Below are 26,990 nucleotides of genomic sequence, written 5' to 3' on the forward strand. Positions count from 1 at the left end.
ACTGATATCAGGGTGTCCGGGACCCGTCAGGAGCCTCCATCGCCCTCTATACGGCTAAACTGCACCATCCCAGCAAAACCGGAAACCATGTGGTTCTTCAGGCCCTTTTCTACCTGCTGGACCGAGCTGTGGAGAGGTAGAGCATTTCAAAGACTCAAATTAATCCATGAAAATGTTATTGTTTGTTGTTTAATGCCATGAAATTTATCAAAAGTGACTATGAATATGTTTTGCTTGGATTTCTGTTCAAAATAAATGTTGTTTCTTTAGCTTTGAGACTCAGAGAAATGGACTGGTCTTCATCTATGACATGGCTGGATCCAACTACACTAACTTTGAGCTGGACCTCAGCAAAAAGATCCTTAATTTGCTCAAGGTGAGTTTCTGTGTAAAAAAAAATCAGGGACTTTATTTAATTAATGGATATTTTACTGAGTAAGATTTTTTGTGCTGGTTTAGGCCCGTCGTTGGTCAGAAACAAAAACTGAAACTACCGACAGTTTCTTGGCTGAGTGATTTGATTCGTTTACTCGTTCATTCAAAAGAATTGATTAAAATGGCTGATTCATTTAGAAACGAAACAAGTGGTTAATGAACATATCATTGAAATATCAGGTCGCTCGATTAATTCAGGAACAAAACACTGCACAAATGTTCTGTTTTTAGAATTTATTACATTTATTTGGTCTAAAATGCTTACTCAATAGCTGGTTTCCATTGCTCTGTGCGTTTTAAAGTATCACATGAGCAGGGCCAGACAGAATCTGAGGATTTGTTTTGGCTATTTCTGTGCAGAATTTTGTAAAGAATCTGCAGATTAATGCTGAATGATTTCGAGAGTATAGTAAATAAAAAAAATTTAATTTAATTTAATTCATTCATTTTCCTTCGGCTTAGTCCCTTATTTATCAGGGGTCACCACAGCGGAATGAACCACCAACTATTCAACATATGTTTTATGCAGCGAATGCCCTTCCAGCTGCAACCCAGTACTGGGAAACACCCATACACATTTAATTATGCACTCATACACTTCTGCCAATTTAGTTCATCCAATTCACCTTTTGCGCATGTCTGTGGACTGTGGGGGAAACTGGAGCACCCGGAGGAAACCCACGCCAACACGGGGAGAACATGCAAACTTCACACAGCAATGCCAACTGGCCCAGCCGGGACTTGAACCAGCAACCTTCTTGCTATGAGGCGGTAGTGCTCATGTAACATGTCTACTAAAATACAGAAAATATTACTTTACAAACTGTATTAAAAATAAATCAAATAAACATTTGCATATTAGTCAATAATATTACTGAAATTCATAGAAAAGCTGAATAAATGTATATTTATACCCATTTAGTAAATAAATAAATAAGTTAAATAAGTAAATATGGCTCAATTATGTGCTAAAAAAAATCTGCGGATTTCTGTGCACGTAGATTCTGTGTGGGCCTACAAATGAGGAACAAGTGATGCAAACGGCAAGTTTCGAAAAACAAAATCCTTTATTTACAATTGCAAAACAATGACATCGCTTGAGGTGGTCTTGGACTTGTGCGACAAATGGTTTATGTAGATAATGCGATAGGTAAACAGATTTGACGAATAAACTCTGACATTTCAATCATTACACTCATGTGACTCCATTATGCTTGCCTTGATTTCTGTAGGTTGTTAGGTTACCAATACTACAATCAGCCACTCTAAAAACTTGATGGAAATCCTCTTCATTCGCATTTTAGAAACATTTTTTATTTTAAAGATTCACTTTTAAAACCGGCTAATGCCTACTACCTGTTTGTTGAAATGATCGCATGCTAATAACCAGGAAAACGACACTCTTGTTTGTGTGATATCACTCTGGCATATATAGTGAATATAAGCTTTTTCTTTTTTTCTTAACTTGAATTATAGTCTAACAAGCTAATAGGCTTCATCATACAGTCAATGCTCTAAAGACATGTTTTTGTTTGTTTGTTTGTTTTTTGCAAAGTGAGTGACACACTCCAAAACGATAAGTATTACACACTCCTATTACGAAGTGTCTTGAAGATGCTGCAGTGATCTTGTTGTGCTTCAGAATAAATCAGAGGAGTTTCTGCTTTTGTTTCAGGGTGCGTTTCCCGCACGGCTGAAGAAAGTGCTCATCGTCGGAGCTCCTGTGTGGTTCAGGGTCCCGTATAACTTACTGAGTCTGTTACTGAAAGAGAAACTCAGAGAACGGGTTTGTACAAATGCATATCTGTACTGATAATATATTTTACTGTGCCAAGTACAGATAATATTCACATCCTCTGATTTTAATCATGGATAAAGGGATTTCCCAAATCAGTATACTATTTGACAAAGTCTTGTCGTCGATCTCAGTTGTAAAAGCAATAAATAACTTGACTTCTAGTTGATCGTTTGGAAAAGTGGCAGAAGGTAGATTTTTCTGATGAATCTTCTGTTGAACTGTATCCCAATCATCACAAATACTGCAGAAGACCTACTGGAATCCACATGGACCAAGTTTCTTACAGAAATCAGTCAAGTTTGGTGAAGGAAAAATCATGGTTTGGGGTTGCATTCAGTATGGGGGAGTGCGAGAGAGCTTCAACATCAACAGCCTGAGGTATCAAGACATTTGTGCTGCCCATTACATTACAAACCACAGGAGAGGGCAAATTCTTCAGCAGGATAGCGCTCCTTCTCATACTTCAGCCTCCACATCAAAGTTCCTGAAAGCAAAGAAGGTCAAGGTGCTCCAGGATTGGCCAGCCCAGTCACCAGAGATGAACATTATTGAGCATGTCTAGGGTAAGATGGAGGAGGCATTGAAGATGAATCCAAAGAATCTTGATGAACTCTGGGAGCCAGATGACTTTATTAATAAGTGATTTGAGTCATTGCAGAGATGTATGGATGCAGTCCTCCAAGCTTATGGGAGTCATACACAATATTTATTCTGTTTCCACTGCACCATGACTTTATATTCTATACTGTACATTATTTTTAGGTGACAAGACTTTTGTCTAAGCAAAGTCAGACCTTACTGTCCTAATCAAATAATGAAAAATCAAGACATGTTTATATTTTATTTTGGTAAAATACGCGTAATCTAGAGGCCTTTGCCTTTCATATAAGCCACTTCTGATACCAAATGATCAACTAGAAGTCAAGTTATTATTTGATGTTCCTAAATCTTTGATAGGCGACTTTTGTCAGGTAGTGCATAATCTTATCAAATTGAAGATTGATTTAAATGGAAGAATCTACATGTATCTTAGTATTACCAAAATATATGTAATTTGGGAGATTGTCAAAGGTCAGAGTCAGTGAAATTATCCAAAGTTCCTATAACTAATTTAGACATGGTAATGGTCGTTCTGAAACGAAAAAAATATAGCTCTTAAGGGGGCTGATAATATTGACCTTTTTAACTGCTTTTTATTCTAGCCGAAATAAAACAAATAAGACTTTCTCCAGAAGAAAAAATATTATAGTAAATACCATGAAAATTCCTTGCTCTGTCAAACATCATTTGGGAAATATGAAGTACCAGTTTTGGTTCCCATTGAAAATAGAATATTTTGAAAAACATGTCAATTAGAACCAAAATGTTTGATTACCCATGTTCATCAAAATATTTATGAATAATAATTAATTCTGTTGGAGCTGAAATAATTTGGTTACCAACATTCTTTGAGAACTAAAACTAAAGCATCTTCAAAATATTTACAAGAAAAATAAGATCCAAACAGTTGAATAGTTCCCAATAAATATCTATGTGTGGATGAAAAGACACATCATAATAATTTAAAGTGTATAATAATTTTAAATTCAGTAGGAACTAAAATTGTTTGATTACCAACATTCTTTATGTTAATTATATCAAATAAAATCTTTTGAAATTTGTGGTAAACTAGAACTGCTTTGTTACTGATATTCTTCTAAATATTTTCATTAAGATATTTTAAACTCAATAGGAACTAAAACCTTTGCATACCAATGTTCTTCCAAATATTGATAAATAATTTGAAATTCAGTAGAAACTAAAAGTGTTTGGTTATCTTGTTTGGAACAAAAACTCTCTTAATCAGCATTCTTCAAAATATTTGCATCAAAAATAAGAACCAAACAGTTAGGTTCCCAAGAAATTTCAATGTGTGGATGAAAACACACATCATAATAATTTACAATTCAATAGGAACTAAAACTGTTTGATTACCAATATTCTTTAAATTTTTAATGTTAAATAAGATATTTTGAAATTTGTGGTAAACCAAAACTGCTTTGTTAGTGATTTTCTTCCAAATATTTGCTTTAAGATATTTTGCAATGAAGTGAAACTCAATAGGAACTAAAACCTTTATATATATATAAAAAAACACTGTTAAATTCATTATTTTAATGACAGTCTTTCAATGAGAACTTAAATTCTGGTAGTCAGCATTCTTCAAAGTATTCAATAGAAACCAAAGAACCAGTTTTGATTCCCATTGAATTGCACTGTATAGATGAAAAATACAATTTAAAAAATCGATAAAACCAAACCTGTTTGGAAATTAAAACAGACATCAGACAGAAAAAGAAAGAAAAATTCACAGGAGATAAATCATTTTGACTTCAGCTGTATATCTATTATCATAAACTAAATTGTTTCTATAGCATATAGTTTGACTGTTCACTACCGTTTGTTATTCCTAGTTGTTCTAATCACAGATAATAGCTTACATTGGAGCGTTGCATTGCAGAATAAGGTCAAAAGGTGATCTCCATAATAAAATCAGGCAAAAACAGCATAATAAGGAGACCATTACCAGCTGGCGTTTGTCTGTTATATCTTGTTTACCCTGGTAGACCGCTCTGGTTAAACTGGTGGGGATTGGTGACTGGTATGGCCTACTTTTACACCTGTTTGCCCCACTTTTGTGGCTTTAGTGTCGTTCTGTGAGTTTTACTTTATGAAGTAAAAACTCTTACCTCTTTTCAGGTTCAAATGGTGAAGATGGCCGACCTGCGACAGCATCTGCCCAGAGATTGTTTGCCTGAACACCTGGGCGGCTGTTTGCCTCTGGACGTCCACAACTGGAACCTGCAGCTGCTGTCGGAGCAGAACGGACGTGTGGATCCTGTGGATGAGCTGGTGGGGATCCCGCTGGAGAACACGTCCATACACACTCCTGGAGCTGAAGCCATGAGTCTGGCTGAACTCATGGCACACCTGAATCGCGCTCAGCGCAGCGGGATATACCTGGAGTATGAGGAGCTCCGGAGAGAGCAGCCACCGGGAACTTTCACCTGCGCACTGTAAGTATTCAAGTCAAGTTTATTTGTATATCACTTTTATTGTTTCAAAGCAGCTTTACAATAGGCTATAAATAGGTATAATTAAGGTTATTATTATTATTATTATTAACTTTAACTAATTAACTAGTAACGAATAGCTTTTAACAGTTATTATATATAAACATAGTTAACCTGCAGTTATATAGTATATAGCTGATGTCTTTGTGTACATGTTTAATGAAGTGTATTGTTAAGTGTACAGTTAAAGTCAGAATTATTAGCCCCCTTTAATTTTTTTCCCCTTTTTAAATAGTTCCCAAATGATGTTTAACAGAGCAAGGAAATTTTCACAGTATGTCTGATAATATTTTTTCTTCTGGAGAAAGTCTTATTTGTTATTTAATGTTTTAAAAAACATTTTAAGGTCAATATTATTAGCCCTTTTAAGCTATATTTTTTTCCCGATAGTCAACAGAACAAACATCGCTATACAATAACTTGCCTAATTACCCTAACCTGCCTAGTTAACCTAATTAACCTAGTTAAGCCTTTAAATTTCACTTTAAGCTGTATAGAAATGTCTTGAAAAATGTCTAGTCAAATATTATTTACTGTCATCATGACAAAGATCAAATAAGTCAGTTATTAGAGATGAGTTATCACAACTATTATGTTAAGAAATGTGTTGACAATGTCGGCGCAATAGCCTAGTGGTTAGCGTGCCGACATATGGTGCAGTAGCACGTCAGGGCGTCCCGAGTTCGAATCCCGGCTCGAGGACATTTCCCTACCGTACTCCCCTCTCTCTCTCCAACTTTGCTTCCTGTCTCTATACTGTCCTATCTAATAAAGGCAAAAAGGCCAAAAATAAGTCTTTAAAAAAAAAAAAATGTGTTGACAAAATCTTCTCTCCGTTAAACAGAAATTAGGGGGAAAATATACAGGGTGCTAATAATTTAGGAGAGATAATAATTCTGACTTCAACTGTATTAGGGGGGTGGGTATAAAGATAGTAAGAACCCATCTGATTGGTCAAATTTGGACAACCACTGCATGCAACACACAATAACACCTAAATTATATTTAAATTATGACATATGCCATTATTGCAATAATGAAAATGTTTCGATATATTGTGCAGCCCTACCTCCATCTATTTAGCCATGTAGGTATATCTATGATCACAAGAGGGTCAATTTTGATTTCACGCTATCGTTGAAATTTTACAGGGCTGCTCACAACCAGGAGCGCAATCGCTATGGTGACGTTCTGTGTCTGGATCAGACTCGGGTGCGACTCAAAGCCAGGAGAAATGAGGTTAGTGCTTGTCATTCACTACTGCTCAAATGTTTGGGTCAGTAAGGTTTTGTAGAGATATTTATCGATGAATCCATCAAAAACGACCATTTTGTGGACAAAAATATTTCGATTTCAATTAGCGGCCTCTTCAATTTGAATGTTTTATGAAATGTTTTTATTCCTGTGATTAATTTTCAACATCATTACTCCAGATTTCAGTGTCACATGATTCTTCAGATATTAAGAAAGATTTCTTATCAATATTGGTGTTAAAAAAAGTAGTGAAAACCTTTTTTCACGATTCAAAATTAGTAGATTATACTATACTTTTACTGACGTTAATAGTTAATGTGATGCATCCTTGCTGAATGAAAGTATTAATGTATTTTAAATAAAAAAAACGTACTGACGGGACGGCTCAGTGGTTAGCACTGTCACCTCACAGCAAGAAGATCGCTGGTTTGAGTCCCGGCTGGGCCAGTTGGCATTTCTGTGTGGAGTTTGGATGTTCTCCCCATGTTCGTGTTGGTTTCCTCCACAGTCCAAAGACATACGTGAATTAGATTAACTAAATTGGCCGAAGTGCGTGCGTGCGTGTTTGTGTGTGGGTTTCCCAGTACTGGGTTGTGGCTGGTAGGACATTCGCTGTATAATAATAATTGGCGGTTCACTCCTCTGTGGCGACTGCTGATGAATAAGGGATTAAGCAGAAGGAAAATGAATGATGGAACCCTTACTGACCTAAGCTTTTTAAAAGATAATGTATAACCCAGTTGGACACTGATGTTCAGTTTTTGTCCTGCAGAGATCAGACTACATAAACGCCAGCTTCATGGATGGATACAAACAGAAAAATGCATATATTGGGACTCAGGGTAAAAAATTATCCGCAGTTTTACAGTTTCAATCGTTTACTAGCTCTAAAAACTAACACGCTAATGTTGTTTCTCAACAGGTCCTTTGGAGAAAACCTATGGAGATTTCTGGAGAATGGTTTGGGAACAAAATGTGCTTGTCATTGTCATGACAACAAGGTACGACATCATAGAGGAAATGATTTGTAGCCTGCATCATTATTTTTTACCGCCTCTAAGTTTAGTCCAAATTGCCTCTTATTTTGGCCAAAAAATGCCCACTTATACAGAACGAGGTTTACTGGCCAACCGCTATTCAGTAGTCTAATGTAATGTTTCACATGTAGTCAGAATGCAAAATATAACACACAACTATACTCCCAAATACACATCTGCTTGATACTAAACGTTTCAGTGCCACAGACTCAGAAATTCTTCCTCAGAAGTTCTCATTGTAGCGTTTCGGGAACGTTTAATACAACTTTGTTTCCTTGTGGGCTGATAACATGAACTTTTTTCTGAATCCTGTTCAAAGATGTCATTAAAATGGGTTTTTCACATCGAGTAATACACTTTCTCTGAAATGTTTTGAGCTAATTTACATTTGACCACCTCCACTTTCTCACAACACATTCCATAATGATCGAATGTTTGGTCAGTTTTTGAGGCTGTTTTTTTACATTCAACCACATGAACATAGTTTACTCTAAAAAAAGTTGTCCAGTTCAATACATTTGCAAATACTTCTGAAAGGAATTGAAAGTAGACATTGTGCGATTCTGAGTGTGCTTCATGCAGGTGAGTGGGCTTGACAAACCAGCTGTAGGACATACTATTTTACTTTCCGTGTGCACCAGACACTTTCTTATCAACACTCCATGTTTCTGGAAATATTCTGCAATTCTGAGTGTGCTTCATGCAGTTGAGTGGGCTTGACAAACCACCTGTAGGACACACCCCAGCAATTTTTTTTTGTTTTTAAAAGATCTAATAGATGTCTAAACATTGTCATCTTTTCTGAAACTAGGCTAAGTTTGGGCTGTCAGTGAAAACCTAAGAGACATCTAAGAATAGGCTAAAACTAGACTAGTCATCAAATAAACAGAAATGAATGACTACACATATAATGTCTGTCTAATCTGTCTATTTGACAACTAGTCTAGTTTTGGGATATTCTTAGGTGTCTATTAGATTTTCACTGACAGCCCAAGTTTAGCCTTGTTTTAGCCAAGCTGTCTACGTTTAGATGTCTATTAGACGTCTATTAAACAAAATTGTTTGCTGGGACTCTCTTCTCAATATGTACCATGCACAATATATCTACGACCGTATTGATATCAGCTGATAAATGATATTTTTAATGTTATCGTTTTTTTGGTCTGATAACATATTCTTTAATCTGATAAATTGTGTATTATTTCTGATTGTCGAACCATTTTTTTTTTTTTTTTTTACTGGCATTTTGATTTTAATTAATGTTTAGTGACACGGTTGCTTCATACATGCATTATTTTTAGGGGTTTTTTGTCAAGGAAGTAGATTGTATTTATATAAAAGCACATTGCCTATAGAAAAGAAAAGTTTAATAATTAATAACGATTAATAGACCAATTACCAACCAACATCACACAGGTTCCCGGTTGTAAAAAAAGACAGGCTGCAATAGTAAAGAGGTCGTGTTGTGCGGTAGGATGCCAAATTCCAAAAATAGAAAACTTAACTTTTACCGTACACCACACTGCTTTAATGCCAACTGCAGACGTCTTTGGCTAAAAGGGAGCTGAATGAAGTGACCTAATTAGAAATGCAGTTCTTATGTTATATCAGGTAAGTTCACGCTATGCTGAATCATACACATTACTTATTTTTAATTGCAGAAATGATTTCAGCAAAAACAGTTAAACATGGTTAATTAAACTGCGGACACTGAGTGCTAAGAATGAAACGTGAAAGTGTAAGTTATTAAGGTAAACTTGGTTTTATATTCACACATTCATTCAGTGACAACTTGTGACACACTCCCTATATTGTTTACCATGGCACTTTGAATATTCGGTCTGAAATAACCTGCAAGTGTGACTTTATTTGACTGTGGACAATGTTGTATTTTAGTAGTCATTGGCTGCTAATATGATTTTTATATTTAGCGATTTTATGAAATTAAATTATTAAGGAGAAAGTCCGAATGTGCAAATATATAAAACCAACTTTACCTTTATGTGTAAGTTCTCATACCCTGCTGTACAGGTGCAGTTCTCTGTCAGAATGCAGTCGTTTTGCGTGTTAGTGATTAATAACCCAGGCCTTGTACAGCTCCGTCTTCTTTCCTTGTCTTTGGCCAAGCAGAACCTCGGTTTTTAGCTCTACATAGTTTTGAATCTGGTCAGCATGGAACATTATTTCCTGCACATGACCACACAGAACAGCATTGTTGGCATCCAAAGACTTGTAGATCTTTAACTTCTCTCTTGTAAAATCACTTGGAGTTTCAACGAGATTGTATATTTGGGGCTGGATGCTTGGTCATTTCATCTTATCCAGTATTCATTGGGAGCATGCTATCGCAAATGGACCTGTCATATGAACGCTGTTTACTTTAATGTTAATTTTGCCGAATAACTGTGCTTATCACTGAGTGACGAGCTGTTATAATCCGCTGTAAGCATTATGTAAATAATATATATAATGTGTAATCAATATATCTTGTTTCTAAGACAACAACAAACTCTGTACCGCATCTGATGTCATTCCCTCGCTGTAAATGCCAGCGCTCCCGGTTTCTTTCTGCCACCTCCCTGCGCGCGCATCCTGAATGTTAACAAACATGGTAATTGGTCTATAAAGTTCAAAGATCAGTTTAAACTACTGAATTTAAGATTTTAAAATAAAATCAGTTGTGCACTGTACGTGTTTGCCTTTTGTTTTTTGCAATCATGCAGATTGAAAAATAATTATTTATATTTATTAACTAATACATCGGCTATCAACTTACAAATCTATCGAGATGTCAGTCAAAAATCCCATATCAGTGCATCCCTAAAAGAATTATATACAATTAGACTTGTCCTAGCATTTATAATACTGCTGCTCTCTCATGATTTGAAGAGCTTCTTTTGTCATTTTTTCTTTTCAGCTTAGTCCCTTTATTAATCTGGGGTCACCACAGCGGAATGAACCGCCAACTTATCCTGCATATGTTTTATGCATTGCCCTTGCAACTGCAACCCAGAACTGGGGAAACACCCATACCCACTCAATCACACACATACACTATGGACAATTTAGCTTACCCAATTCACTTATAGCACATGTCTTTGGACTTGTGGGGGAAACCAGAGCACCCGGAAGAAACCCACGCCAACACAGAGAGAACATGCAAACTCCACAGAGATGTAAATGGTGACGCATTGTGAAGATAAATGGGTCTTAATATCGAAGTGTTTGTGTGTGTCTGCTTGCAGGACGGATGAAGGGGGTCGCCGGAAATGTGGACAGTACTGGCCTCAAGAGGAGGGCGGTCAGGAGGTGTACGGATACATCGCTGTGGTCAATCACAGAGTGGACAACCACGCCCATTACAACCAGACCACACTGGAGCTGCACAACACTGAGGTGCCACACATGCAGTTCTAATTTCAATATTGTTTTGTACCAGGTTTATTATCATTTCGATGCCTGTAGGTGTTTAATAAACATCCGGTCAGTGATTATTATTCATTAGAAATCACAAACCAGGTTCTTTTTATTGTGGTCTTGAATAATATGTCGGTCACACTTTATTTTAGGCAAGGCAAGTTTATTTCTATAGCACATTTCATACACAGTGGCAATTCAAAGTGCTTTACATAAACAGGAATAAAAAATAAGAACAACCCAGCTCATTCTGCAGTTTTTAACCCACAGTTTGTGCAGTTGTATGAGTAAGGCAAAAACCATCAGACCATTTGGTTTGCGTATTAATTCACATTTACAAAGCTTAAACCTAAACCTGGACATTTTAAATCAAACACACTTCAGCTCCCTGCCTCATTGGAGTTTAAAGAAGCCCATTATCAATATGGATTTAGGACATCAGAAGAAAGGTGTAACTCATCCCAATGTATACAGACAACAATACCTGGATATTAGAAGCCAATATTCTCAGCACTCACCAATTTTTACAGATGGCACAAAGGTGGGAAATGGCGTAGCAGCAGCGGTTACAAAAGCTACATCATCTGACAGTGTAAAGCCTTGAGGGATTGACAGAACCAATATAGTGGCAGGGAAGAGCACTTCAGCACGTTTTTAGAAAAAAAAAAAATCAAAACAGGTCGCACTACAATCATTATATGCAGTCGCACAAATGCTCCCAAATATACAATAAAGTCGCATAGATTAAATTTCGGGCACATGCGACAAAAATGGCCACAATTTGGGGCCCTGCATGCTGTTATGCAAATAAGATAATACACACGGCTATTTGGCTTATTAAAAGAAGTTGTGATCTGGCTCTATATAAAAAGTAAAATTAACTTGACTTCAAGGAGGGCGAGGCGCCCCCTAATATAATAGTAGGGGAAACACTGACTTTGACTTGTATTTCATTGCAGATAATATGAACACAAATAGTTCATGTTTTGTCCGGTCAACTTCATTTCATTTGTAAATATACATCCTTTCCTGTCATTCAGACCTGTAACACCTTTCCTAAATAGTTTTAGGGAGCGATTTAGGGCTAGTAATCGGGTAAATTGGTTAAATAGTGATGTAGCTCCCCTCCAGCAACAAACGAGCAAGAGTCTTTTTTTTCATAGCAAGAGGTTTATTTTCATATCAATTCTTCAGTTCTCAACATAGAAGGCAGATCAGAAGACATCAGACGTTTACCAGACGTAAGAACTAAAAACATACAACAATAAATTACACGGTGCATTTCCATATCAAAATAATCCAAATCATCACATTAAGATCACAAATAATATAATGATCACATAATCTTAACTTCATATAAATCGCATAGCTCATAAACAAAGTTAAATACACACACCAAACAAACCAACAACAACAACATTACACTTTAAATAAAACAAAATCAACAATCATACAAAAGAAACATACCTCATTGGCTGGTTACAGAAGGGAGAAACTCCAGAAAAGCATAAGCATCCCTTAGCTTGTTGAATGCTAGAAAGTGAATGCATTTGTCTGTCTACTCACAGTGGTGCATCATTTTTATAGTTCCCCCTGCAATCAGCTCCGCCTTAATTAGTTCCTAGGTGAAACTGGCATAAGATCTTAAGACACATGACATACGCTACAAGTGATGTGATTTAAAACAAGTCAACAGGTTATTGTAATTATGATATGGTACAAAAGCAGCATCCAAGAAAGGTCTAGTCCTTTAGGAGCAAAGATGGGCTGATGATCGCCAGTTTGCCAACAAATATGTGAGAAAATGATTGAAATGTTTAAAAACGATGTTCCTCAAAGAAAGATTTTGGTTATTTCACCTTTAACAGGCATTACTTGTGACTTTTAGTTCATAAAGAACTCAATTAAAACATTAACCTGATTATAGTGTATATAGTATTTATATTACAGTATATATAACTGATTCTCTTGTGGTTGTTTTTATCTCTCAGACGTTTGAGCAGAGACAGGTGACTCATTTCCAGTTCCTCAGCTGGCCTGATTATGGGGTCCCGTCCTCCGCAGTGTCTCTGATCGACTTCCTGGGGGCCGTGAAGCACCAGCAGCAGTGGGCCGTCCAAGCGTTTGGCACACAGTGGAGAGGGCATCCGCTCGGCCCGCCAATGGTGGTCCACTGCAGCGCTGGCATCGGCAGGACTGGTCAGTAGTGATACTCCATATTAAAGAGGCATTTTAAAAGAACAGTCTAGCTGGACATGAAAGCTGCCATCATTTACTAAAGCTGTGTGACTGGTCAAATAAGATGTTTCAAAGAATGTTGAACACCACAACTGTTTGCTTTTAAATTCTACAAAATGTCTTGTTTTATTTATATTAAATAAGGTTTTTAAGGCTTTTGGTAACAAAGCAGTTTTCGTTGCTATTGATTTCCATTGCATGTATAAAATAGTCTAAGCATTAAATTTGTTTGGGGCTATAAACATTCAACTACATAAGAAAAGAGATTTTTAAACTTCTGAAGCAGATAAAATCGCATCAATATATTTTTCAATACAGTGGAACTCAGTAGGAACTAAAACCATTGGAGACCAACATTCTTCCTACTGAATTTCAAATTTTGTAGAAATATTTGGAGCTAAAATGTTTGGTTTACCTTGTTTAAACTCCGCTAATTAGCATTATTTACAAGACATATAAGAGCCAAGGAGTTTGGTTTGCAATAAATTGCATTGTGTGGATGGAAAAATTACGTCAATTATTTTGAAATACAAAAAAATTCAGCTGGAACCAAAATGTTTCATTTCCAACATTTTCTCAAATATTTATACATAATTTGGGTAATACTTTACAATAAGAATCATTAGTTAATGCATTTACTAACATGAACTAATCATGAACAACACTTGTACAGCATTTATTAATCATAATTGAACATTTACTAATGCATTATTAACATCCAAGGCCATGCTTGTTAACATTAGTTAATGCACCGTGAGTTAACATGAACTAACAATGAACAACTGTATTTACATTCACTAACGTTAACTAACATGAACAAATACTGTAGTAAATGTTTTGTTCATCGTTTGTTCAGGTTAGTAAATGCATTAATTAACATTAACTAATTAACCTTAATGTAAAGTGTGACCGTAATTTGAAATTCAGCAGGTACCAAAGTTGTTTGGTTACCAACATTTTAAAATTATCTATATTAAATAAAATTTAATATAAACCTGAACTGCTTTGTTACTGATATTCTTCTAAATATTCGCATTAAGGTATTTGCAATACAGTAGAACTCAGTAGGAACTAAAACCTTTTCATACCAATGTTCTTCCAAATATTTATATTATTATTATTTATTTATTTTATTATTATTTTATATATAATTGTTTGGTGACCTGGTTTGGAATCAGAACTCTCGTAATCAGCATTCTTCAAAATATTTACAAGAAAAATAAGAACCAAACTGTTTGTTTCCCTATGAATTGAAATGTGTGGAAAATACAATGAAACGTTATTTAAACATAAAATATTTTTAATTGCAAATCAATTGGAACCAAAATGTTTGATTAACCATGTTCATCAAAATATTTATGAATAATAATAAATTAAGTACAGGTACTGTAGGTACTAAAATAGTTTGGTTACCAACATTCTTTGAATGAGAACCAAAACTCTGGTAATGAGCATTTCTTCAAAATATTTACAAGAAAAATAAGAACCAAACAGTTTTGTTCCCAATAAATTGCAATGTGTGGATGGAAAAATACTTTTTTTAACATAAAATATTTTGAAATACAAAAGAAAGAAGTCAATTGGAACCAAAATGTTTGATTTACCAACATTCTTCAAAATGTTTATAAATAATCATTTGAAATTCAATAGGAACTAAATTTGTTTGGTTACCAACATTCTTTAGATTATTTATATTAAATAAGATCTTTTGAAATTTGTGTTGAACCAGAACTGCTTTGTTAGTGATATTCTTCTAAATATTTGCATTAAAATATATTTTACAAGACAGTGGAACTCAATAGGAACTAAAACATTTGCATACCAACATTCTTCCAAAAATGTATACAGAATTTAAACTTCAGAAGGAACTAAAATTGTTTGATTACCTTGTTTACAACCTAAACTCTGGTAATGAGCATTCTGTAAATTATCTATAAGAATAATAAGAACCAAACAGTTTGTTTCCCAATAAATTGCAATGTGTGGATGGGAAAACACAAGAAACTTTTTTTAACCTTAAAATATTTTTATTTTGTTTTTTTTAACACAAATTCTTCTGAAATACAAAAGGAGTCACCTAAAACTAATATATTCATAAATAATCCTTTAAAATTCAGTTGGAACTAAAATCGTTTGGATGCCAACATTCCTTCAATGAGAACTAAAACTCTGGTAATTATTATTTAAAATATTTATAAGAAAACTAAGAACCAGTTTTGGTTCCCATTGAAAATAAAATATTTTGAAAAACATGTCAATTAGAACCAAAATGTTTGATTACCCATGTTCATCAAAATATTTATGATTAATAATTAATTCAGTTAGAGCTGAAATAATTTGGTTACCAACATTCTTTGAGAATTAAAACTAAAGCATCTTCAAAATATTTACAAGAAAAATAAGATCCAAACAGTTGAATAGTTCCCAATAAATATCTATGTGTGGATGAAAACACACATCAGAATAATTTAAAGTGTATAATAATTTTAAATTCAGTAGGAACTAAAATTGTTTGGTTACCAACATTCTTTATGTTATTTATATCAAATAAAATCTTTTGAAATTTGTGGTAAACCAGAACTGCTTTGTTACTGATATTCTTCTAAATATTTTCTTTAAGATATTTTAAACTCAATAGGAACTAAAACCTTTGCACACCAACATTCTTCCAAATATTGATACATAATTTGAAATTCAGTAGAAACTAAAAGTGTTTGGTTATCTTGTTTGGAACAAAAACTCTCTTAATCAGCATTCTTCAAAATATTTGCATCAAAAATAAGAACCAAACAGTTAGGTTCCCAAGAAATTTCAATGTGTGGATGAAAACACACATCATAATAATTTACAAATTCAGTAGGAACTAAAATTGTTTGGTTACCAACATTCTTTATGTTATTTATATCAAATAAAATCTTTTGAAATTTGTGGTAAACCAGAACTGCTTTGTTACTGATATTCTTCTAAATATTTTCTTTAAGATATTTTAAACTCAATAGGAACTAAAACCTTTGCACACCAACATTCTTCCAAATATTGATACATAATTTGAAATTCAGTAGAAACTAAAAGTGTTTGGTTATCTTGTTTGGAACAAAAACTCTCTTAATCAGCATTCTTCAAAATATTTGCATCAAAAATAAGAACCAAACAGTTAGGTTCCCAAGAAATTTCAATGTGTGGATGAAAACACACATCATAATAATTTACAAATTCAGTAGGAACTAAAATTGTTTGGTTACCAACATTCTTTATGTTATTTATATCAAATAAAATCTTTTGAAATTTGTGGTAAACCAGAACTGCTTTGTTACTGATATTCTTCTAAATATTTTCTTTAAGATATTTTAAACTCAATAGGAACTAAAACCTTTGCACACCAACATTCTTCCAAATATTGATACATAATTTGAAATTCAGTAGAAACTAAAAGTGTTTGGTTATCTTGTTTGGAACAAAAACTCTCTTAATCAGCATTCTTCAAAATATTTGCATCAAAAATAAGAACCAAACAGTTAGGTTCCCAAGAAATTTCAATGTGTGGATGAAAACACACATCATAATAATTTACAAATTCAGTAGGAACTAAAATTGTTTGGTTACCAACATTCTTTATGTTATTTATATCAAATAAAATCTTTTGAAATTTGTGGTAAACCAGAACTGCTTTGTTACTGATATTCTTCTAAATATTTTCTTTAAGATATTTTAAACTCAATAGGAACTAAAACCTTTGCACACCAACATTCTTCCAAATATTGATACATAATTTGAAATTCAGTAGAAACTAAAAGTGTTTGGTTATCTTGTTTGGAACAAAAACTCTCTTAATCAGCATCTTCAAAATATTTGCATCAAAAATAAGAACCAAACAGTTAGGTTCCCAAGAAATTTCAATGTGTGGATGAAAACACACATCATAATAATTTACAAATTCAGTAGGAACTAAAATTGTTTGGTTACCAACATTCTTTATGTTATTTATATCAAATAAAATCTTTTGAAATTTGTGGTAAACCAGAACTGCTTTGTTACTGATATTCTTCTAAATATTTTCTTTAAGATATTTTAAACTCAATAGGAACTAAAACCTTTGCACACCAACATTCTTCCAAATATTGATACATAATTTGAAATTCAGTAGAAACTAAAAGTGTTTGGTTATCTTGTTTGGAACAAAAACTCTCTTAATCAGCATCTTCAAAATATTTGCATCAAAAATAAGAACCAAACAGTTAGGTTCCCAAGAAATTTCAATGTGTGGATGAAAACACACATCATAATAATTTACAAATTCAATAGGAACTAAAACTGTTTGAATACCAACATTCTTTAAATTATTTATATTAAATAAGATATTTTGAAATTTGTGGTAAACCAAAACTGCTTTGTTAGTGATTTTCTTCCAAATATTTGCTTTAAGATATTTTGCCATGAAGTGAAACTCAATAGGAACTAAAACCTTTATATATATCGATTAAACCAAACCTGTTTGGAAATTAACATTCTTCAAAGTATCTTTTTTACATTAAATATTTTGAAATACAAAATATGTAACCAAAATGTTGCTAATGTTTTCCAGATTATTTATATAAATTATTTGTCAAGTACAGTAGACTTCGTAGATCATAGAACAAATTTTTACATAGGATGAAATGTGAAGAATGTTGATGACAATTCCTATTGCCTTCCATTTTATTGAAAAATATTAGTATATAATGGAGGTCAATGGGAATTTTTTTTTTCAATATTTCTAATGTTCCAGTGAAGAAAGTCAAATAAACCATAACAAAATTTCAATTTCTCTCCCTATTTCAAATTTTCAGGGACATTCTGTGCCCTGGACATCTGTCTGTCGCAGCTGCAGGACGTTGGGACGCTTAACATTTGCCAGACGGTCCGGCGAATGAGAACACAGCGTGCCTTCAGCATCCAAACACCCGAGCAGTACTACTTCTGCCACGCCGCCATCCTCGAGCACGCTCAGAGACAGGGCCTGCTCTCAGCCAATCAGTGAGCAGCACGGCCCACTCGTAGCCAATCAGAGACCGCACAGGACTGATTTCGACCAATCAGTAAGAAGCAAGGCCTGCCGTCATCCAATCATAAGTCAGGGCTCGATCACGACTCTTAGACTGGATCAAAATCGCTGGGTTTTTGATTAAAACGCCACTAATGGGCGGTGGGGTCTAAATGTTTAATGATCCAATTGTAGTGTACTGTATGCAATGTTGTGCTGCATTTCCTGCCATTTATTTTGATACGTTTTGTCCATGTGACACTTCGGATCAGATTCAGGACAAAGATTGGACATTTCTGAGGTTATTTTGAACACTGTGCGGGTTTTAATTTCACGACACCTCCATACTCAAGTTCATAATTTGTCCTAAAATACAAATTACATCTGTTTAGTCACCCTCATGCTGTTTTAAATACATTTTCTTCTTTTTTTTCCAATCGCAAGTGCTCTTACATGAAAGTAAATGGTGGTTGTCAAGCTCCAAGAAGTACAAAATAAAAGTAGCAGCTTAAATTAAGCCTTTTTATTGGCTTGTTTGGAGCTTGACAATATCTGTGTTCTATAGTTGTTTTCTTTTACTTGTTTCCTCGCCGTTGGGAATTAGAAACGCATACACTACCTGACAAAAGTCTTGATCCCAGTTGAAAGAGCAACAAATAATAACTTGACTTCTAGTTGATCGTTTGGAAAAGTGGCAGAAGGTCTATTTTTCTGATGAATCATCTGTTGAACTGCATCCCAATCATCCAAGATTCTCATAGAAATCAGTCAAGTTTGGTGAAGGAAAAATCATGGTTTAGGGTTACATTCAGTTTTGGGACGTGCGAGAGATCTGCAGAGTGAATGGCAACATCAACAGCCTGAGGTATCAAGACATTTGTGCTGCCCATTACATTACAAACCACAGGAGAGGGCAAATTCTTCAGCAGGATAGCACTCCTCATACTTCAGCCTCCACATTAAGGTTCCTGAAAGCAAAGAAGCTCAAGGTGCTCCAGGATTGGCTAGCCCAGTTACCAGACATGAACTTTATTGAGCATGTCTGGCGTAAGATGGAGGAGGAGGCATTGAAGATGAATCCAAAGAATCTTGATGAACTCTGGGAGTCCTGCAAGAACGCTTTCTTTGTCATTCCAGATGACTTTATTAATAAGTGATTTGAGTCACTGCAGAGATGTATGGATGCAGTCCTCCAAGCTCATGATGGAGTCAGACACAATATTCATTCTTGACTTATACTCCATACTGTACATTATTTCTGTTAAGTGACAAGACTTTTGTTTAAGCAAAGTCAGACCTTACTGTCCTAATTAAATCATTAAGAATCAAGGCATGATCATATTTATTTTAGTAAAATACCTCTAGCGTAATCTAGAGGCCTTTGCCTTTCATATAAGCCACTTCTGATACCAAATGATCAACTAGAAGTCAAGTTATTATTTGTTCTTCCTAAAACTTGGATAGGCGACAAGACTTTTGTCAGGTAGCTTATGAGAAATAAATCGAAATTGAGTCTAAGCTGAAGGAAAACGCATGAATGAATGAAGGTACAATTGTGAAATTGTGTAAACTTAATATTTTACTCTGAATTTTATTTTTAAAACAGTTTTAAAAACACAATTCTGACTTCTTCAGAGTTTATTTCCCACAATTCAGCATCAGAATAGTCGGAAAACCACAATTGCGACTTGAACTCAGAAATAAGAGTCAGAAATAAAAGATTTACTTCAAAATTCAGGAGAAAATTATTGAAAATGCCTCAAATTTCGCAAAACAAATTCATAAATATGAGATGTAAATCTAAATAACTTTTAAAAATACTGAAAAGTCAGCTTTGAAATGACATGACGGTGACTAAAGCCTGTTTCACAGAACCTGTGAGCAGAGTGTGATCAGTGCGTGTGTTTTTCGGCGTCTATGTTAACAGATTAGAGCTTTCATAGCGTCAGCGTGAGGCGCAAGCGTCGCTTAAGCAGCAGTGCTGCGATAGTTTTGCCGCTGGGACTATTTTTGCCGCGCTGTTGACGCTCAATTAAAGTGACAGTGCATTGATAATGACCAAAAACAGTAAAAATTTGCAATTTTACCCAACAAATGCGTCAATAATATCCACTGATTTTTATAGTCAATCAAATTAAACGATTAAAAACGGCAACAAATATTTATTTGGGCCCGAATTACAAAACCAAATTTAAAACAATTTTAGTATTAGTTTTGCTTAAGTTGCACACTAGTTTGATCATGTATAAATATCATTATAACCAGTGGTGTAGTCCTTGCTATACGCACGTATACTCAGTATGCTTACTTTTTTCCACGAGCTGTTTCGGTATTACCACTTCTGAGGATCAATAATTGCATATACCCTCGGTATACTCCCTCGTTTTTCTGATTAAACTTCCCTAATTACGTTTATTCATGTCCCCTTTAACTATATACCACATGGGTTTTTTAATTCGCATCCTAATTTGTTGCCACTGGTGCAATTTTGTTTTGTTCAACTTGCGCCATTCCCCGCCCCGACAACCACAGCAGCTGTGAGGACACTAATAGCAAAACACAAATCATTAAATAGGATTAGACTATTAGCATCTCCCTTTAAAATGAACAATTTTTATTTAATTATTTATTTTTTTAATAAATAGTTTTCCCCAAAAATGAAAATTTACTCAACTTTTACTTGTTCCAAACCGCTTTGGCTTTTTTTCCTTCTGTTGAACACAAAATAAGATATTTTGAAGAAAGCTGGAAACCTGTAACCATTGACTTACATTGACAAAGTATTTGCTTTTCCTTTCCTTTTGTGTAAGTTAATAGTTACAGGTAACTGATGTAAAAAAAGGAATAAAAATAAATAAATATATATATATAAAGAGAGAGAGAGAGAGCGAGAGAGAGAGAGAGAGAGCTAATGAATCAAAGAAACATTGGCTTTCATCATTTCTTTGCCTACTTAATTTAAAATTTGGGTCGGGTGTAATAGTACACCACCTTTTTTTTTTAGGACTACACCACTGATTATAACTATATATTGTATAAATATTATTATAGCTATAGGCCTATATCATCCTGACAACCAAAAACAAAATGACATGATATCACAGGCGATTGTCTTCTGACCGAGTGCTCCTGAAAAGACATGAATGACACTCCTCAGAGCGTGAGAAGCCTACAGTTCTTAACCTTATCTTATATCATCATTTGTAAAATAAAGACTTGCAGGTTAAGGAAACAGCATAGGAGGAAGTTGCCGCGGGCCTTAATGCAGATGAAAAGTTTATAAAAAAGTGTATAGATAGATAGATAGATAGATAGATAGATAGGTAACTAGATAGAATAGACAGAGGTAGATTGAACGTGCAGCAGCAGCCGATGAGCTTCTGCTCTCCATACACGCTGCTCACGTGCTGCTCACGCACTGCTTGCGCTTGCAGTGTGAAACAGGCGTAAATAACATTCGAATCAATTAATTTTTAGGCCTATAATACTATTCACCTAATAACTCTTATTATTTCTTTCCTCACGTGCTCCCGTTCAGCTCAAACATTTGAGATTTACACTCCTATTCCAGCCATGTGGACACAGTCATTGCGCACTAGAGGATATTATATATTTGCTGGAACTGAATGCACATCTATTGTCTAAATTCTGCCTGTATTATGTGTGTGTGTGTGTGTGTGTGTGTGTGTGTGTGTACTTTCAGGTATGTCTCTGTAAGTTGTTAACTTTTTTGCAGTTTCATTTGAGGAAGATGATTATGGTATAGGCAGCCAGAATGAGGGAAAAAAAGGCTTCGCACATCAACTTGGCTGGATTGGTAAACCTCTATAATTACTCTACTGATATCGTGTGTTTAGTGTGGTGTAAATGGGAAATGCCAAACATTTACACTTTGTAATAATTCCGTCTGTTAATATTGTACTAATAATAGCACCTGAAAGCTCCTGTAAAGTGCAGTTAGAGTCGCGTTTTTATTTGGTTTGCGGGTTGAAAGCTACTGAATTCATATTGAATCTTGTAGTGAAGCGTGTGTAAACACTCCCGATGATTCCAGGATCCTGCTTCTGCACAAAATGTGACCGGTTGTATTTTTTTATATTATACTCACGCTTCATGTCCTTACTTATTACTCGCAAATACACATATATATATAAATATAAATATACATAAATTATATTTTCTTTTATATCTGATTTTATCTTGTTTCTTACATCAATGAGGGGGAAAACTAACCTGTAATGCTCACGCTTGTGATTATTAAGACGTTCGCAGCAGTTCTGTTAGTGCTAAAGTGCTTATCTCTGCCTTACTCTACATGTGCATTTAGACTGAGCGAAATGTTTATGTGAAAAGACTGTCTTGGTGTCCCGTCGAGCTCTCAGAAAGCGAGCTGTTCAAACTGCAATGTCATTTGAGCAAAACCAAATCACAATGATGTGTATTAAATGGATGAACTATATCCTGACTGGGTGGTGTGTGTTTTTGTGGGTTTTTTATCACTAGATTAAAGGTTTTGAGGCATGTTTATTTAAAGGAAACATTATTTAATGCCTTTTATTAAGCAAATCGGCTACTGTTTTTACCATGGCTTACAGAAGATATGCCTTAAATAGTCATTTAGTGTCTTACTACATAAACTTACTATTACGTCTTCTTCTTCTGAGACTAACTTCTATATGCATCTCCTCCTAGACCGTTCATACTACAACCACCAAACTAACTCCAAACCTCCAGACTGCTCTGACTCGTGCTGCTATATCTTTTCCAACTGATCCGACTTACGGTTTTCCCAAAACTGACCTGGAAAATTCGGAAAAGTCCCATTGACTTAACATTGGCCAAACTTTGTGACCTCATAACTTTGCCCCGGACTGTCATACAGACTTAAGGTTGGGCTCATTTAACTCGGACTACCAATCTGCCAATCACCGATGACCGTTCAACTTACTAGCCACACCCTAGCAACCACTTACGACACCCTAGCAACCGTCCCATAGACTTCTATTGCAAAAAACTGCCATTGCCTTAACATTGGACATGCTAACAACATACCAATTCATACTAGCAACATGCTAATCATACTATAAACAAACTAGCAACATGCTAATTCATACGAAATTCATGCTAACAACATGCTAGGAACGTGCTAGCAACATGCTAATTTATGCTAGAAACATGCTAATTCATACTAGAACAGTGGTGGGCAATCTCGGTCCTGGAGGGCCGGTGTCCTGCACAGTTTAGCTCCAATTGTGATCAAACACACCTGCTTAAAGATAATTAGTGATCTTGGAGACACTGATTAGCATGTTCAGGTGTGTTTGATTGGAGTTGAAGCTAAACTATTCAGGACACTGGCCCTCCAGGACCGAGTTTGCCCGCCCCTGTACTAGAACCATGGTAATTTATGTTAGCAACTGCCTAGCAACCACTCAGAGCACCTTAGCAACCAATCAGAACACCAGCAACCGCCTAGAAACACCTTAGCAACCACTTAGAACAATTAAATAATAACGTTTCTTTTCAGGTTTTGTTATAAGCTCTACACAAATTTGCTATAAAAAGAAATAATACAACAAATAGTTCCTTTAAATTCGAAACATTTCAGCCTCGCTTTTCAGAACTATACTGTAGATTAAAAAGATTTGATTGTAGTTTTAATGCTTACGTTCATAGGCATTAGATTAGCTTTAGATCTTTCTGCAGTTTAAAACTGTATCGAACTTATTGTTTGACACAAAAGCTCGCTGTTTTCTGTGAATGTGTGCGATTCAGTGGCAGCTACAGAAAAATACGCCACAATGAAAGGCAAAACGGTTTCAAACTACAAACCAGCAACATGTTAATAGTTTGGTCAATTAAAATGGTGAAAGAAACACAAATAAGTGAAAAGGATAACAGCGTTTAATTTAAAAATGGCCACGCCCACTGAAGAACGGAAGCGAGGCTTTTGGAAGTGCGGAAACGTCACATCTATTTATTTTCCCGGGAAAACCAGCCACAATCCTTGACACTAAAATCAGTATACAGGCGTTCACAAGCAACATAGGAAGTTGGGGGATGTTTCTTTTTAAGTTTTGTTACACACATTTACTATAAAAAAAGAAAATAATACAACAAATAGTCCCTTTAAATTTGCTTACAGCAACTGTCATATTTGTCAGTAGTATGTAGTCAAATATATCAATTTAATTCTCCTTTGTTACACTTCATAGTGTCTAATATCCGATAACAAACACCAGTGTCCTTTCAACGTAAATAATCATTAAAATAGCAAAGAAATCCTGCTGTCTGATACTACAGGTGTCTTGAAGCAGTGCCTACGTCGCTATTCCTATGGATTTGGCGGGTCGTATTCAAATCCGGATGACGCATACCGTTACGTACACCAATGGGAGGAGAGGGGGGCGTTCCCAACTATTTGTTCCAAACACGAATCCGGAGTGCGAGGCTCTTTTTCGCAGGTATGTAGCAGCTGGGCAAAAGAAAACAAATTTATTGTTGTCCTCTTTTGATCGAATGTATGTTTCCATCGGTGTTTGGGTGCTTTCTGCAGAGGCTCGGTCGGTCAGGGGCTTTGAGTGTGTTAATCGGGCTGTTTGTTCGATCGTGGCACATTAAGGGGAGAAAAGGGGGCAAAGCTTTGGCCAACCGAAGCCCCGGAGAAGCGTGTATGTTTGTGTTATGACACACAAACCCGTCTGCGTGGTTCACGAGGGCTTTCCGAACTTGTTTTTGATCTGAAAGCAGATCTGTGGCTCTGTCTGCTGTTCAGAGGGGGAGGGAAGAGGTGCTCAAACACGGTTAGACATTTTCCCCTTCAGTCTCCCAGTAAACAAAGAATATTGGATCAGCTGGCGTGTTTGTGCTGTAATATGTGATCGGATCTCTCGTTTCAGACCTTCTCTCGATCGCACAGAGAGTGCGTGTTTATGCGATCAGATTTTTAGTTCCCATTTTGACTTTGGGTCTGATTACTAAAGGACAACATGTCATGATAGAGGCGTGTGTGTTGCTGGTGTCATGTTCGAGTGTTCTTGTTTAACCCAGAAATCGTGCGATCTTAACAAATGTCCCCAATAAACGTTTGACGGTGTTTATATGCGGATCTTTTGTTCGCTGTCGTGTTGTCGCGCTCGCGAACATGCTGAATATCTGCGCGCTTTGCGTCGAAATCAGTCCCAACTTGTTTATTGTGTCAGTTTGCGCTGTTTTGCTTCGGGTTGTGTTGTGTTTTGTCGGTATTTTGAGGGAAACGCTACGCACGCATTCACTCGCACGCCTCGGCTCTGACTGACTGCGGACGGACGGGGCGAGCCGAGGAATCCCGGGCACTAGCTTAGGCTCCGCCTCTCGTGGGTGGAGTCTGGCAATATGAGCCTCACGTCATACATAACGCCCACTTACTGCGGCTGACCAATCAGAATCAAGGATTACCTCTGGTAAACGCCTATTAGGTTCTACGTCACGCCTTACGCGTTCTCTGAGCGCCTATCCAATCAGAGCTCGGTATTCCATGAGAGGCGGTATTTAATGGGAGTCGTCGTTGTGATTGGCCAACTTTCCCGAGGGGGCGTAAAGACTGACGTAATCTCAGACAGGAAGTTCAGGAAGTTCTGAAAACGATTAGATATTTGATGCTTCGATTTAATGAGCGCAATCACAGATGATAATCGCGCGCTATTGTAAAGATAATCCCGACCAGATCGCGACTCATTATTTTTGTGGTATGAAATAAAAATGAGGAGCTGTTCGAAGCCACCCGCCGCTCGCTTTTGTGTGTGCGAAACACTGGCGGGTTCGGGCTCAACCCCCCGAATAATGCTAATTCATAGTTTGAATGACAGATTAGAACGTTCAATAAAAAGACACCCCAATGGCGTCTGCTAAGCAAAGAGCCAATCAGCGAACACGAAGGCGGAGCCTGTGCGCAAAGCCTATGATAGCCCCGCCCCTCTCCAGCGCTTGTTTTCAGCAGGATTTTCTGCGTTAGTAGATTTTAAAACTCCATTTTAATGTGTTTTATCCGTGTTTCAAGCAGAATTTTAGCTTTTCGGTGATATTTTAACAGCTTTGGTGAGCTGCAAGTGCAGCTAACATAAGCAGGTAAGTCTCAGAGCTATAAAATAACCGTTTTATCCAATATTTATCCAACTTTTTCTCTCTCAATACATGTTTTCTGTCAGACCGAATCTTCCGACTCCCAGTTTTCATCTTTGCTTTGATAAAAATTAAATTCCAGACTAAACTTGGTCACTTTTAGTCGCGTGTTAGCAGGTTAGCATTATCTGTCAGCATGTGCAACACACACACACACACATACGTAAATGTTAGTCTACCGCATGTATACAGACACACCTCGTGCACGTTTGTATGCACATACTGTACTTCTACACACTAATATAGAAATATATTTATACATACACTTACGTTCACACACACTCACCATGCACGTGCATATAACCCCCCCCCACCACCACACACACACACATATAAATTAGAGACTACTTGAAAGTGTTCAGTTTCTCTTGATTTATTAGTTATGAGTTTAAATAAAATGCTAATATTTGTTATATCCTATAAAGCAGGGTTTCCCAAACTTTTTTGTATGAAGGGCCCAAAACCAAAAATCATTGAGAGCTATATGGGCTGAAGGTAAATATGCTAAACTGTATTAC

At 35.8% G+C, this 26,990-nt stretch overlaps 2 protein-coding genes across 3 annotated transcripts in view; both read left to right on the top strand.

Annotated features, from left to right (window-relative positions):
* The window catches only part of ptpn9a (protein tyrosine phosphatase non-receptor type 9a), a 42,170-nt gene extending 19,399 nt beyond the window's left edge, over window positions 1-22,771 (top strand). Inside the window, exons 4-13 of the mRNA XM_056451635.1 lie at window positions 12-136; window positions 271-376; window positions 2,111-2,221; window positions 4,973-5,289; window positions 6,498-6,585; window positions 7,373-7,442; window positions 7,523-7,601; window positions 10,883-11,033; window positions 13,046-13,253; window positions 18,119-22,771. Of these exons, the coding sequence (XP_056307610.1) occupies window positions 12-136; window positions 271-376; window positions 2,111-2,221; window positions 4,973-5,289; window positions 6,498-6,585; window positions 7,373-7,442; window positions 7,523-7,601; window positions 10,883-11,033; window positions 13,046-13,253; window positions 18,119-18,309 (1,446 nt within the window). The 3' untranslated portion in view covers window positions 18,310-22,771. The remainder of the gene's footprint in view (window positions 1-11; window positions 137-270; window positions 377-2,110; window positions 2,222-4,972; window positions 5,290-6,497; window positions 6,586-7,372; window positions 7,443-7,522; window positions 7,602-10,882; window positions 11,034-13,045; window positions 13,254-18,118) is intronic.
* Window positions 22,772-24,730: 1,959 nt separating this feature from the next.
* sin3aa (SIN3 transcription regulator family member Aa) overlaps window positions 24,731-26,990 on the top strand; it is a 35,946-nt gene continuing 33,686 nt past the window's right edge. The window contains exon 1 of one of the 2 annotated variants that reach the window (XM_056451566.1): window positions 24,731-24,776. The gene's annotated coding sequence lies outside the window, so the exon portion shown is untranslated. Of the gene's footprint in view, window positions 24,777-26,265; window positions 26,419-26,990 lie in introns of those variants that run through there. The other variant, XM_056451567.1, reaches the window with a different exon arrangement.

The sequence above is a fragment of the Danio aesculapii genome, chromosome 25 (genome assembly GCF_903798145.1).
Source record: "Danio aesculapii chromosome 25, fDanAes4.1, whole genome shotgun sequence".
In the NCBI taxonomy this organism is placed as follows: Eukaryota; Metazoa; Chordata; class Actinopteri; order Cypriniformes; family Danionidae; genus Danio; species Danio aesculapii.